This window comes from Mesoplodon densirostris, chromosome 8 (genome assembly GCF_025265405.1).
Source record: "Mesoplodon densirostris isolate mMesDen1 chromosome 8, mMesDen1 primary haplotype, whole genome shotgun sequence".
Classification (NCBI taxonomy): domain Eukaryota; kingdom Metazoa; phylum Chordata; class Mammalia; order Artiodactyla; family Ziphiidae; genus Mesoplodon; species Mesoplodon densirostris.
Genome location: NC_082668.1, coordinates 56,754,673 through 56,770,875, shown reverse-complemented (window position 1 = coordinate 56,770,875; position 16,203 = coordinate 56,754,673). Strand labels below are relative to the sequence as shown.

The 16,203-nt window shown below is 36.2% G+C and overlaps 1 protein-coding gene and 1 pseudogene across 3 annotated transcripts in view; both read left to right on the top strand.

Moving 5' to 3' along the window:
- Positions 1-16,203, top strand: part of ZRANB3 (zinc finger RANBP2-type containing 3) — a 263,915-nt gene that overhangs the window by 101,448 nt on the left and 146,264 nt on the right. For 2 of the 3 annotated variants that reach the window (XM_060105906.1, XM_060105905.1), the window contains exon 3: positions 431-449. The exons of the other annotated variant lie outside the window; for it this stretch is intronic. In XM_060105906.1, coding sequence (XP_059961889.1) covers positions 431-449 — 19 coding nt within the window. The remainder of the gene's footprint in view (positions 1-430; positions 450-16,203) is intronic. 3 annotated transcript variants of the gene reach the window in all.
- LOC132495388 (cytochrome c oxidase subunit 7C, mitochondrial-like) lies at positions 13,666-15,191 on the top strand (annotated as a pseudogene).

Sequence of the window (16,203 nt, the reverse complement as noted above, 5' to 3'; positions counted from 1 at the left end):
AGCATATATACTTTTATCTATAACATGCTAATGCACTTTAATACAGCATTCTTCTAATCTCTAGGGAAGACCAATTTTAAGGTTTATTGGTATGGAGGGAAGTCATTGGTAGGGAGGGAAGTCATTGGTACAGTCACTTGCCATTTTGCTCACATTTTGAAGGGTCATTGTAGCTTGTCACCATGGATGGGATGTAGGAAACAGCGCACCTGAAACTCTAACACTCCCACATACATATGCTGTTGGCAGCTGGAGAGTCTTATAAATCAGCAATGGCCCATTTTCTCATGCACACTTATAAACACCTCTCTCTGGCTTAGTACTTTAACATTTGTAAACTATTTTGTGGCAAGCTACTCGATCAGAACTTTTTAAATGGCTAACTTTGGTAATTAAGAGATTAATTTGGTTTTATTTTTATTTTTTCCAGGTGTATGGTGGCTGATGAAGTAAGTGTTTTCATGATTTTTATGTCTTTTATAAAATTCCCCAACCAGATTTTGTTGTCTGTTATTTACCCTGTGCTCTCTGTCTTTCATTTGACTATATATCTGTATATGGAGAGGACAGTGGGAGAGAGATGGAGGGCGAGGCATGGGGACAGCAGAGAGAATAAGAATGAGAAAGAGAGAGTGTGCGTGTGCGCGTGTGTGTGCGTGTGCGCGTGTGTGTGCGCATGCCCGTGCACAAGGCATATATTTGGAACATGTTAGTGTTAACATTAGTGATCCAAAATTCTATATTTTTGGCCTCAGAAGCATGAATGCATCCCCAAATGAAACTGAACTCTTTTCTACTTGTCATAATGCTGCTTGCTTAGAAGCTGAACTTTTAAGATTTTGCTCTAAAGGTTATTGTTAATTGTTTTGTATGAGTGTGAAGCATAATGTTAAAATGGTATTTTACTATTACTAAACAATTTGATACCTTTAAGGGGCATGTACTCGTATACATTCATATTCAGGTTTTTTCACTGAAATGGAAGTTCTTGCTACATAAACTACAATACTCTTTACATACATTCTCAGAATGATGTAGATCAATAAAGTTCTAACTTTTAATATCATTTTGGAAAATGTGTTGCTGTTTTCATAATGTCTTTAAGGATAACGGCAAAACATGTACATTTAAAAATATAATAGAGGTGAGGAAAATGGATACTGAATTTTTTAAAAATATAAGTGAAACCATAAAAGATTCTCCCAATTAACTGTCTTTTAGTTTTAGTTACATGTAGACTCACCAATGGCTTATCTCCACTGTCTCTTCTTCAGGAAAAAAATGAATAAGACTATAATGTGGACATGAATGCCAAGCAGAAGGTTCATATAGGGTTTCTTGGTTCATGCTGATTTATAATTACTGAAGTTTTTAGTTTGAACTCTTCATTCTATAGGTATTTGTTTAGACTAGATGTTATAGTTAGAAACAGTCATTGCCTGTGAAAAACTTCAACAGTGTAATTAAAGAGACAGGACATAGACAATTGGAAAACAGTAGAAATTTCTATTTTGGAACAGGATGCATTCCAAAAGAATCTTCATAAATTTATAGATTTGAGAGTCCAAAATGACTAAAAGAAGCTTATGTTTTTAATCCCTGAATATGTTTTCACCAAATAGGAATATAAATTCATCCTTCAACCTCCAAACTAGGCATAACCATTTTATATAATATGTATAAAATGTGTGTGTGATATATGTATGGATGTGTGTATCAATAATTTTTTTTAAACAGACCAGTTTTATGTCCACGGTAAATATACCATAATGTGTAACATTATCTTGATAATTTCCCCAAGCAATTCATGGGGAACATCTTAGTGGCTATGACATTGCATTGCTACCTTGTTCTTCAATTTGATGTTGTAGAGATTTGAATAGGCCTTAAATGTGCAGAATCATTGATGGATTGAACTTGATCAGCACCTTAACTCTTCTTAACTTTTTTTTTTTAATTTAATTAATTTATTTATTTTTGGCTGTGTTGGGTCTTCGTTGCTGCGTGCAGGCCCTCTCCAGTTGCGGTGAGCAGAGGCCACTCTCTGTCGCGATGCACGGGCCTCCCATTGCGGTGGCTTCTCCTGTTGCTGAGCACGGGCTCTAGGTGCGTGGGCTTCAGTAGTTGCAGCACGCGAGCTCCAGAGCACAGGCTCAGCAGTTGTGGCGCACGGGCCCAACTGCTCTGCGGCATATGGGATCTTCCTGGACCAGGGTTCGAACCCATGTCCACTGCATCGGCAGGCAGACTCTCAACCACTGCGCCACCAGGGAAGCCCTTCTTAACTTTTATATTCTCCAACAAACTCCTGTCTTCTCCTCAGTTGACATTAGACTAAGGATTATGCATGATGAGTTCATGATGAACCTTCTAGCCAACAAGAGTTTTTCTTTATACCTATCACTTTTCATCTCCTGTTATTTACAATTACACTTGTCACATGCTGAGTGATTTGTGCTTGTCTTTCAAAACCATTCTTTTTTTTTAATAAATTTAAAAGAACCATTTAGTATTTTCTCAGTACTTAAAAGAAGAGTCCACTTTTGTGTCCCTCATATCTCCTTTTTTTCACCAGCATTTTAAAGACTCTCATTCTTTTACAACTATTTGACTTTCTGAGGTTTATTATGTCGAATCCTATCAATAAGGTTAATTAAGGAAAAAGCCTCAATTTTACACATAAGTACAAAAAACATGCCACAGAAATAACGTAGTGATGTACAATTCTAAGATCACAGCTCAAAACCACTAATATCCTCTGTTTTTGGTTGAGTTGAAATGCCATTTCTGTGGAATCTTACTGAGTTAGTGTGGATGAAAGTGAGTAAATTAAAAGTCTTGAAATAGAAGGAAACTTGTATATATGTAAATTACGTGAACTCTGTGGTTTGACCTTCATTTTCTTGTCTAATACTGTTCTCCTTCTCTTGCTCTTATCACAAAATGGTAGTGAAGTCATAGGAGGAAATGCAGTTTATAATTTGGAGGTCAACCAAGTTTTGATTTTTAAATTAAAAAATATATTTTGAGGGCTTCCCTGGTGGCACAGTGGTTAAGAATCCACCTGCCAATGCGGGGGACACAGGTTCAAGTCCTGGTCCGGGAAGATCCCACATGCCGTGGAGCAACAAAGCCCATGCGCCACAACTACTGAGCCTGTGCTCTAGAGCCTACGAGCCACAACTACTGAGCCCATGTGCCACAACTGCTGAAGCCTGTGTGCCTAGAGCCTGTGCTCCGCAACAAGAGAAGCCACCCAATGAGAAGCCCACGTGCCACAATGAAGAGTAGCCCCCACTCACTGCAACTAGAGAAAGCCCATGCACAGCAACGAAGACCCAACTCAGCCAAAAATAAAAAATAAATAAATTTATTTTTAAAAATATGTATTTTTTTGATATAATGAATATTTGACTCATCAAATAGCTAAAAGCTTTAGGAGAGCAATATTACATCTCTGTTATTGAACCTACTTTTTTTTTTTTTTAAGATGCTTGAATACCCACTTAGAGTATTGTGTAATTTAGTTGTCTGCTGTGATCTTTCCTCCATAGCTTTAGAAGCAAATGACTTCCTTCACTGGAATAACTCCCCTCTCTTCTAGTATTTTTCTACTATTTTCAATCTTTGTGGAATTATGTAATCTATCTACTGTATATGAGATAGTCATTAATCTAAAATTGGAATGATGACAAGTTCTGTTTAATTGTCTAATTATGTGATCATTGAGTATTTCAATTATAAAACTATATTTCAGATAACCAACAAAGCTGCAACTTTTAATAAAATTAACTTTGCAAACTTAGCTTAAACTGTTTTAAATCCTTTTCCCCCTTCTTGGTTTAATGTAGTCAAGTGTTGTTTCAAGAACCGTGTAGTAAATATACAGAAACGTGTGAATTTGTATTCCTTTAATAATGGAATTCAGGCCACAGTCTGTAGTCAGGCTGTTGCACTATTATCTTTACTGTTCTTTAATAATTTTTTAACCACTGTGTCCTTGTTCTGTTGAAAATTATTGAAAATTTTTATTCATAAAAAGATTTTAAATATGAAAAATAATTTCATATTAACACACAACAGGTAATTTAATTTGATATGCATGAGGAAAATATTAAACCTATATACTTACTACCTTATTTGTCAAGTATCTAAAGGCTATTATTCTTTGTAGAAACCGAGCGTTTAGAAAACTTTTGTCATGTTCATTTTTACTTAAGAAGATGGGATTAACAGCCTAGATTTATATGAATAGCCTAATAATTGTCCCTATAGACAAAATGCTGTCAGTACATGGATTCTGTCTTGTCTATTGAATCTATTTTCAAAGTCAGAAGATTCTTATGTGACATTTTTTGTTAGTACTCTACTTAAGTCCCGCGCCCCTGCCCCCACCCCCAGCTTTTCCCTAAGTTTCCTTCCTGTTACTTGAGAAAACATTTGGAGTCAGGGGGATGGTATACCAAATAAAGTATTGCTTTCCTTCCTTTTTCAAAAGAAAAGGAAACCATTTGTCAAGGCTAAGCTACTTGGCTTGGCTTACTTTGTGGCTATTTTGGGATTAATAGATATATATTTGGAACAGAGACCATAGAGTTGTCATTATGGATGCTTTTCTTTTGGTCAAGGTGCTTCTCTGGAAGAGGAGTTTGGAGGGGAGAGGCTGTGGAACCTGTCGAGTGCTCGCAGAAGTTTTTCTGTAGGCTGAAGTTTGAAAAGCCTTGTCATTTTCTCTGCAGGCAGAAATCTGTAGGTGTCTGGAAACACTGAAGAACCCCCTCGGGAAGATTATTTCTATCAGAAGACCTTAAAATTGATATTGTGATATAGTCTCTGCCAACATTAACCTTATAGGTTTGAGGACAAAGAAGTTAAACTAGACATGAAAAATTTTAGTTTTCCTTTTGTATAAGCCTACCCTGGTTTGACAAAGTGAGCTGAGGTGATAATTTTTATTCCATTTGCTTCTACAAATCCTTGTTACCCTTTACCAGACCCAAGTTGAATACTTTCCCCTCTGAGCTTTTACTCTTTCTGATTCATAACCCCTCTTTGTTGGTGGTCCATTTCTGTTGAATGAATGGACTGATTAAAGAGTTAATACTTAATTAACACATATGTGCCAGGTTCTGTTCTAGTGATTTACATGTATTAATTTATTTCATCCCAGGACAGCCCAACAGAGTATTATGATTATTATTACCACCATCATTTTCCAGATGAGAAAGCTGAGGCACAAATATGTTAAGTAAATACAGCTAGAACATGCTAGGAGCTGATATCTAACCTAAAATAATCCAGCACCCAAGTCCATTATTGCTATTCTATACAAAGTCTCCAGGTACTAGACTTTCTGTGTTTTGAAACAGGATTCTTAAGTACAGAAGAATCTGCAAGACATAGTGCTCAAATGAATGAAGCTGAATGATATAGGTGATGGCATTTGTGCTGCTGAGACGGTCTATATTCCTCTAAATCAATATCATTTGCCTGCTTCCTTTCCTCATTTTTAAGGCCAGCTTTACTATTTTTTGAATGTCCTTTTTTAAAAATAAGGTTTAAATTTTAGAACAGGTTTAGTTTTATGGAATTATTGTGAACATAGTACAGAGAGCTCTCATATGCCTCAAAGCCAGTCCCCCCTTACTAGTTATTTAGATTAGTAATGTCTCAATTAATGAACCAATATTCATATACTAGTGTTTTTAACTAAAAACCATACTTCATTTAGATTTCCTCAGATTTTCACTGATGTCCTTTTTCTTTTCCAGGATTCCATCCAGTATACACATTACGTTTAGTAGTCATGTCTTTAAATAGACATGACCGATAGCCAATAGCCTCTCTTGGTTGTGACAGTTTCTCAGACTTTCCTTGTTTTTGAAGACCTTTACAGTTTTGAGAGTTAATGGTTCAGTATTTTGTAAAATGTCCCTTAATTGGGATATGTTGTCTGATGTTTTTCTCATGATCAGACTGAGGTACTGTGTTTTGGGCAAGAAGACCACAGAGGTAAATTGCCATTGTCATCATGTCATACCAAGGGTACATAATATCAATATGACTTATCACTGTTAATGTTAACCTTGATCACCTGGTTTGATGTAATGATTGTCAGGTTTTTCCCTTGTAAAGTTACTGGGTGTTTTTTTTTTTGGTCCCTTCCCATACTGTATTTTTTGAAGGAAAGTAACTATATGCAGCCCATACTTAAGAAATGGGGATTTATGCTCTACTTCCTTAAAGGCAGAATAAATAAATACATAAATTATTCAGAATTCATTTGTTCACTCACTTTATCATGTATTCATATCAGTAGGACTCATGGATATTCACTTTATTTTGTTGCCAACATGGTTTCACCTTTGGCCATTGGGAGCTCTTTGAATTCACTCCTGTGTCCCTTTGATTTGCCCCCTTCATTGTAGGCTGTTCTGTTTGGGGTTTTGTGTTTTGTTTTCTTTGGCTTTTCAGCATTTTCTTACTTTCTGGCACTACAGGATGCTCCAGTCTCATCCTATATATTTCCTACCCCAGTACTTGAATCACACATTTCTCCAGGATACCCTGGTTCTTTCTATTGGAGAAAGATATTAGAACCAGATCTAGGTGCTAGGTGTACTCATTTTTACTGGGGTGTCATTTCTTCTAGATCCTCTCAGCTGATGGAGCAAGGAGATAAATGCATGTGTACTTACATATGCGTGTGTATGTACATATTTATGAATATTTATCTATGTAGCCATCTGTATCTGTATTTAAGCTAAACATGAGTTCCTGTTGATGTCTCCAGCTCTAATCCATCACCACATGGGTCATTCTAACTTCTCCCCTCACTTAACTGTATCCTCCCACTCCATCACTGAGTATCCTAGTTCCCACCATGTGCCATCCATTTAATTAATTATGTACTTCTAGTATACATGCGTGGTGGTTTCAGTATTATTAACCTGTACCCCGACAGGAAGGAAAATTATCAACTAGAGTACAGTGCTTAGGTACAGTTCCTTTTACCTTTATTTTTACAGATTCCATTCATTTTCAGAATTACTTTAAGTCAGACCTTATTCCTTTACTCTATCCAGTGAGGTTGTTTCATATACCTATAATACATTTAAATTATTGTATCACACTTCACATTCCATCATGGGACCCTCTGACCTCCTGAATTATTTTTTAATTATTTGTATACATCAAAATGTATCAAAATGTACTTTTTGTAATGTAAATTTCTGTGGATTTTCACAAATGCTTAATGTCTTGTAATCACCATTACAGTATCATGTAGAATAGTTTTACTGCCCAAACAATCCCCTGTGCTTCACTTATTTAACTCCCTTCAGACCAAAACCCCCAATAACCAAAGATGTGTTTAATGACTGTATCATTTTGCCTTTTCCAGAGTGTCATATGATTGGCAACATACAGTTTGTAGCTTTTTCAGACTGGCTTTTTTCACCTAGCCTATGCATTTTAAGTTTCAGCCGTGTCTTTTTTGTGGCTTGATAGCTCTTCTTTTAATCACTGAATAAAATTCCATTATATGGATGTACCACAGTTTGTTTTTCCATTCACCAATGCTTCCAGTTTTGACGATTTTGTAGGTGTTTGTGTGGGTATACTCAGTTGAGTAATAATCTAGGAGTGCAGTTGCTCAATTGTTATGGTATGTTAGTTTCCTTGGGCTGCCATAAAAAGTACCACAAACTTGGTGTCTTAAAACAACAGAAATTTATCCTCTCTCAGTTCTAGAGGCTAGAAGCCTGAAATCAAGGTGTCAGGAGGTTTGGTTCCTTCTGAGGGCTCTGAGGGAGAATCTGTTTAATGCCTTTCTCCTGGCTTCAGGTGATGGCCAGCAGTCTTTGGCATTCCTGGGTTTGTAGATGCATCACTTCAATCCCTGCCTCTATCTTCATGGGGCATTTTCCTTTTGTCTGTGTCTCTTCTCTTCTTGTAAAAACATCAGTCACATTGGATTAAGGGCTCACCCTACTGTAGTATGACATCGTCTTAACCAACTACATCTGCAACAACCCTATATCCAAATAAGATCACATCCTGAAATACTGAGGGAATAGGGCCTCAATATATCTTTTGCTAGGGGGTGGGGGGGAGACACAATTCAACCCATAATACACGGTGAGACTATGTTCACTTTTGTCAGAAACTGTTAAGCTGTCTTCAGAAGTGTATCATTTTGCATTCCCACCAGTAATGAATGAGAATTCCCCTTGCCCTGCATCCTCACCAGCAGTTGGTATTGTCAGTTAAAAAAATTTTTTTTTTTAATTTTAGGCTTTGTACTGGGTATAGTTATATTTCATTATTCTTTTAATTTGCAGTTCTCTCATAACATATGATATTGAGCATCCTTTCATTTGTTTATTTTCTATCTCTAAGCCTTCTTTGGCAAGGTCTTTGTTCAGTTCTTTTGCCCATTTTGTAATTGGATTATGTCTTTTTGTTGTTGAGTTTTAAGAGTTCTTTGTATATTTTAGCTACAAGTCCTTTATCAGATATGTGATTTACAAATATTTTCTCCAATGCTGTGACTTGTCTTTTTATTCTTCTAAAAGTTTCTTTCACAGAGCAGAAGTTTTTACCTTTAATGAAGTCTAGCCTATCAATTTTTTCTTTCATTGATTATCCTTTTGGTCTTCTATCCTATTGCTACACCCAAGGCCACCTAGATTTTCTCTTCTGTTGTCTTCTAGAAGTTTTACAGTGTCACATTACACTTCGGTCTATGATCCATTTTGGATATAAAGTTAGTGTCTAGATTCTTTTTCTTACATATGGATGTGCAGTTATTCCAGCAACATTTGTTGAAAAGAGTATCCTTTCACCACTGAATTAGCTTTCTTCTTTGTCAAAGATCAGTTGACTTTATTTGTATGGGTCTATTTCTAGGCTCTCTCTTATGTCCCAATGATCTATATCTATTCTTTCACCAGTACCACACTGTCTTGATTACTGTAGTCTTATAATAATACTTGAAATTGGGTGGTGTGATTCATCCAACTTTGTTCATCTTCTTTAGTACTGTGTTGGCTATTCTAGGTCCTTAGTCTTTCCGTATAAATTTTAGAATCAGTTTCTCAGTCTCTACAAACAGCTTGCTGGGATTTTGTCTGGGATTGCATTGCATTTATAGGTAAAGATGGGAAGAATCTGTAGATCTATAGACTAAGTTGGGAAGAAACTTTAACAATGTGAGTCTTTAGTCCATGAACACAGACTGTCTCTCCGTTTATTTAGAAATTCTTTGATTTTTCTTTCTCATCAGTAATTTTCTTTCCTTTTTTTTTTGTACTGAGGTATAATTGACATACAACATTATATATAGTTTCAGGTATACAACATAATGATTTGATATTTGTATATATTGCAAAATGATCGCCACAATAAGTCTAGTTAACATCTGTTACCATACAGTTACTAAATTATTTTTCTTGTGATGAGAACTTTTAAGATCTACTCTTTTAGCAACTTTTAAATATACAGTGTGGCATTATTAATTACAGCCCCCAAGCTGTACATTACATCCCCATGACTTATTTATTTTATGACTTGAAGTTTTTACCTTTAGACCCTCTTCACCTATTTCATCCACCCTCAATCCCCTGCCTCTGACAACCACCAATCTTTTTTTTTTTTTTTTTAATTTATTTTCTTGGCTGCGTCAGGTGTTAGTTGCAGCAAGCGGGATCTTTCATTGCAGTGCGTGGGCTTCTCTCTAGTTGTGGCGCACAGGCTCCGGGGTGCGTGGGCTCTGTAGTTTGCAGCACATGGGCTGTCTCCTGGAGGTGCACAAGCTCAATAGTTGTGGCGTGTGAGCTTAGTTGCCCCCCGGCATATGGGATCTTAGTTCCCTGACCAGGGATCGAACCCGCGTCCCTTGTATTGGAAGGTGGATTCTTCTACCAGTGGACCACCAGGGAAGTCCCTGGCAACCACCCATCTGTTTTCTGTATCTATGAACTCAGTTTTGTTTTGTTTCCACAAATAAATTAGATCATACAGTACCTGTCTTTCTTTGTATGACTTATTTCACGTAGTATAATGCCTGTAAAGTCCATCCATGTTGTCACAAATGGCTGAATAATAATTCTGTGTGAGTGTGTGTTTATATATATTTTTATATATATATAATATATATATATTATATATATATATCACAAATTCTTTATCCATTCATCCATAGATGGACACAGGTTGCTTCCATGTCTTGCCTATTATAAATAATGCTGCAGTGAACGTGGGAGCACATGTATCTTTTTTAGTTAGTGTTTTCATTTTCTTTGTATAAATACCCAGAAGTGGAATTGCTGGATCATGTGGTAGTTCTATCTCTAATTTTTTGAGACACCTCCAGCCACAGTGGCTGTACCAATTTTTTTTTCCCGCCAGCAGTGCAGGAGGGTTCCTTTTTCTCCACATCCTCAGCAACACTTGTTATTTCTTATTTTGATAATACCTATTCTAATAGGTATAAGGTGGTATCTCATTGTGGTTTTGATTTGCATTTTTCTGATGATTAGTGATGTTGAGCATCTTTTCATGTACCTGTTGGTCATCTATATGTCTTCTTTGGACAAATGTCTATTTGGTCTTTTGCCCATTTTTTAATTGGGTTTTTGTTTTTGTTTGTGGGGCTTTTTTTTTGCTGTTGAGTTGTAGGAGTTCCTTATATATTTTGGATATTAACTTATTAGATATGTGGTTTGTAAATATTTTCTTCCATTCTAGAGGTTGTTTTCTCATTTTGTTGATGACTTCATTTGCTGTGTAGAGCTTTTTATTAGTTTGAGGTAATCCCACTTGTTTATTTTTGCTTTTTTTGCCTTTGCTTTTGGTGTCAAATTCCAAATCATAGCCAAGACTGATGTCAAGGAGTTTACCCCCTGCGTTTTCTTCTAGGAGTTTTATGGTTTCAGATCTTACATTCCAGTCCTTAATCCATTTTAGGTTAACTTTTGTGTGTAGTGTAAAATAGTGATCAAAATTCATTCTTTCTTTTGCATGTGACCATCCAGTTTTTCCCAACACTATTTATTGAAGGGCCTGTCCTTTCCCCTCTGTGTATTCTTGGTTCCTTTGTTATAAATTAATTGACCATATAGTCATGAGTTTATTTTTAGCTCTGTTCTGTTCCATTGATCAATATGTCTGTTTTTATGCAAATACCATACTGTTTTGATTACTGTCACTCTGTAATATAGTTCAAAATCAGGGAGCATGATGCCACAGCTTTGTTCTTTTTTCTCATGATTGCTTTGGTTATTGAGGTCTTTTGTGGTTTCAAACAAATTTTATGATTGTTCTATTTTTGTGAAAAATGCCATTTTAATTTTGATAGGGATTGTGTAGAATCTTAGATTGCTTTGGGTAGTATGGACAGTTTAACAATATTAATTCTTCCACTCCATGAGCATGAAATATCTTTCCTCTTTTTGATGTCTTCTATTTTTTCATCAATGTCTTAATAATTTTCAGTGTACAGGTCTTTCACGTCCTTGGTTAAATTTATTACAAGGTATTTTATTCTTTTGGATGCAATTGCAGGGTTTTTTCCTTTATTTCTCTTTCTGACAGTTTGTTGTTAGTAACTAGAAATGCTAGAAATGCAACAGATTTTTATATATTGATTTTGTATTCTGTAACTTTACTGGGTATGTTGATTAGCCCTCACAGTTTTTGGTGAGTCTTCTGGATTTTCTATATATAATATCATATCTACAATCTATATACCTTTTGTATCCTTTTCTTGTCTTTGTACTAGCTCGGTCTTCTAAAACAGTGTTGAATAGGAATGGTGAGACAAGACGTCCTTGTCTTGTTCTCAGTCTTAGGAGGAAAGTGTCCAGTTTCTCACCATGAAGTATGATGTTAGCTGTAGGTATTTTGTAGATAACTCTTTATCAAATTGAGGAAATTCCCCTGGGTTCCTAGTTTTCTGAGAGCTTTTGTCATGATTGGGATTTGGTTTTTGTCAGCTGCTTTTTCTGCATCAGTTGATAAAGTCATGTGATTTTTTTATTCTTTAGTCTATTGTTGTAATGGATTACATTTATTCACATTCAAGTGTTGATGAACCCATCTTGCATACCTAGGATAAATTCTACTTGGCCATGGTATATAATCCTTTTTTATACATTCCTGGATTTGGTTTGCTAATATTTTGTTGAGGATTTTCACATCTATGTTCCTGAGAGGTATTGATCTGTAGGTTTTTTGGTGTTTTTTTTTTAATAATATCTTTGTTTTTGGTGTTAGGGTAAAGCTGGCCTTCTAGAATGAGTTAGGAAGTGTTCCCTTTGTTTTACAAAGGCCAAAGCTGAATCAAATGAAAATAGCTACTCTTTACTGCTTCTAGAGTTGTATTCCTCAAATTCTTCATTTCCCCCTGTTGCCTATAAAGTAAAGCACTTTACATCGTATCTGCTACCTGTGTCTTCTATTCTCTTCTCCCCTTCTCTGGCATCAATTCTAGTGACACTTCCATCTCCCTACCTATTATAATATCTACCAATTATTATAAATGTTATATTAGATAGGTTAATCTCTCTAAGCCTTTGTTTCTTTATATAAATTTGGGACTAATAATACTTTTCTCATGAGATTACTTATGTAAGGAACAGGAGGAATTTATCTCAGATATTCCTTTCCCCTATTCTGTTCCCAAACACCATGACTTTTTAAGCTTTCCTATCTCTATATATGCTGTTCTTTTTCTGATTAATTCCTTTCCTTTTGTGTCCCCATCTTTCCCCAAGTTCACCTAACAAAAGCATCATTCAAAACCCTCTTCAAATATCACTTCCTCTGTGTCACCATCTGTATCACCTCTGTATCACCAGCCTTTGAGCCTCTTGGTTCCTATGTGCTCTCACTTCTACTTTAGTTTGAATCATGTTCTAGTGTACTTTACTGGTTCTCTCCCAAAGATTGGGACTCCTAGGACTCAAGCCATATCTACCTAGCAGTGTCTACGGAATAGTAGATTTCCAGTTAATGCCTTCTGAATGAATGAATAAGAGAGAAAAAGAGAGAGAACTTCTTTTGTCTCATTAATTGTTGTTGATTTGAGACCTTTGGGCTCATCTCAGATAAGCATCTCTATCTGAACAAAAAGGACATCTTGTCTATAGTCACCAGTACTTTAAATTATGTCCGCTACCACCCACCTTCAGTTATTCTTGTGGCATGGAGGTAATGGAGAAAAGATTCGTCTAAGTGGGTTTTGGGGGTTGGGGTCTTTTTAAAAAAAACTATTAAAATGTCTAGCATATGGCTTCCTTGGCAGTTTAGTGGTTAAGACTCTGTGCTTCCAATGCCGGGGTCACCTGTTCGATCCCTGGTCAGGGAACTAATCCCACATGCCGCGCGGTATGGCCAAAAACAAGAAGAAAAAGAAAATCAACTTTAAAAAAATGTCTAGCATTGAGTTGTCTTGCTTTCCTTCTGGTCATCCTCAGTTTGAAATGTTTTTACCTTGAACACTTGAAATGTATAATACAAATGCAACTGATTTCATTTTCAATTTTAAAGAAGAAGTTTACCCTGATTTCTTTAGGGAATGATGTAATTTTGTTCAGGGCTCCTGCTGTTTTGCACAGCTGGGCTATTGCAATGTTCTCTCCATAATCTTGGACAAGATTCAAAATGAAATGCAGAGGTGACAGCAATGGTGAGTTAAACCATACCCAGATAGAGTCAGATACAAAGCATCTTCCTGGAATATAATGTTTATAACTCACATAAGCATTGAAAGACACAAAGCACTAATGCCATTGTGTCACCCTAAGGCACTTTTATTATATAGTAATACTTCCAAGTACATTGTAAGGAGGATGTTGCAAACGTTCCTGCCTCACCAATTTTTATTAACTGAAATGTTCTTAATGGGATAGAAATTACTTAAAATCTGGAGGGGAGGTTAAAATTAATTATCACCCCATAATCTGCTTCTTTTTTTTTTTTTTTTTTTTTTTAAAGTAATGGACTTAAGTTTCCACAGAATTTGAACAGCCCTAAGGGGCCACATCTGCACTGGGAATTGGACAACAATTCTGCTCCAGATTTTTCATAGATAGCAGCTAGGGACTGTTATCAATCCAAGTCTTATTTCTTTACATTAGAACATTTTAAACCATTTTTTCCTTTAGCCATTGATTAACCTACCTTTTACCCCTGTATATTATTGAGGGTTTTCTATTTGAAAAGTTATTATGAATATAGATTAAGAAACATGTCCACTATCTGAGAAGCTTTCAATCAGGAAATGAAGGTTGCGGGGTGTGTGTCTCTGTATGATATATGTAAAATGTAGAATACTAGAAATATTGGAAATGAAGTTTACAATATAACTTCCATGGTACTTTTGTGGAAGAAAACATTAATTCCAGCTTGAGTAAGTCAGAATGCTTTGTAAAGGAGGTAGATTTAAGGTGAGTCTTACAGAAGAGGTAAGTATAAAACCAGCACTGAAAAAAGGAAAATTGACGAATTTATTGACTTTCCGGTGTTCGTGAGCTGTCTTTTCACAGAACTGAGGTTGAGACTCGAGGGTATGAGGCTGTGAAGTTTCTGCTTTACTTCAGCTACAGCTGCCTCACTTTTTCTCCTTGATAAATGTTGAGTTTCTGTGTAATGTTTTATTTGAAAATGGCTTACATTGCTTTTTAAAAGTTTAAAAACTGCTTTTCTCGATTCTTTAGTGTCTTCTTTTTCTATATTACAGTGATGTGAAGTATGTATCTTTCTTAACCTTTATCTAACTTTATTCATAAGTGATCCAAAAGTTTTCAATAGAATGAGCCAATCTTTGGCATTTTCTGCAAGTTTTAATCACATTTTCTTTCTCTCAAGCTATAAAGTTAATTCAGAAAGTTAAACTAGACACAGGGGAACAAGGTCGTGAGGAAAGGAAGCCTTGGTGTGCTGCCTCCATTTCTTCCACCTTCAGTCTTTGTGCCTTTCACAGTGTCCAACAGAGCTGTGTTAGGACAGACTGTCTGGAGGTTCACAGCCCCTGTGGTGCGTAGGAGCCACTATGAGGAGGGTCCAGGGAAGTATTTACTATTCTAGTGGAAAACAAGTAGCAGTTACTACTTATGATCACTTTGTACTTTGGATCTGGATTTGCTGAACCTTTCTTTGTAGTAAGACACCAACTGCTTAAAAAATAATCCATGAAACACATATGAAAAGGAGTATTTTAAGAGGTGCACTCTCTCTGAAAAAAGATCTGATTCTTGAACTTGATAAATGGAATGGAATATTTATAAATGGAATACTTCCTGCCATGTCAATAAACAAAGGATGTCACAGTCACCAATGATTACAGCCCTCCAAAGTGAGCTGGTGAGCCCTGAGGAAACTCTGGGCTGAAAAGAATACCTGCCATCTAGCAGCCATCAGACTGCAGCCACTCCCTGCGGTGAGCCCTCAGGAAACTCAGGATGTGAAAATACAGGTCCCAGATAGCTAAGGTGCACATCAAAGGAATGATTTCTGTGAGCCCAGATTCTTGCATCTTCCCATACATAGAAAAGCGCTAAATTCCTTAACTTGAGATATCTGGTTTTCTTTATCTAACGATAGTCTTTTGACGTCCCAATTACTTGCTCTTTGTTGCAAAACTCCTATATATCCTGGCTCCTCCCCCCACCTCTTCAGGAGCAGTTTCTCAGAGTTATCTGAAACGCTGTCTCCCGGGCTGTAGTCTTTATTTTGCCCCAAGTAAAACTTAACTCGCAACTCTCACGTTATGCATATATTTTTCTTAATTCAACAAACTCAACATACTAGATATGTTTGTAAATAAACTTAAGGCATTAACAAAAGAAAGAAAATTAAACTACTATATGTATATACACATTTGTATACATATATATATTATTTTTTAAATTTTTATCTATTTTTTTGGCCACGCCACGTGGCCTGCAGGATCTTAGTTCCCGGACCAGGGATCGAACCCGGGCCATGGCAGTGAAAGCACCAAGTCCTAACCACTGGACCACCAGGGAATCCCCTACAATATATTTTTTAACAATGATAATATTTTCCTGTTGTTTTATAGTAAATGACATATTTCCAGAGAGTAAAAGTTTATAGAACGGCGAGGCATTCAATTTTTTTTGCCATGACATTTGAAAGCATAATTTAACCTTTTTTTTTTTTGCGGTTCGCGGGCCTCTC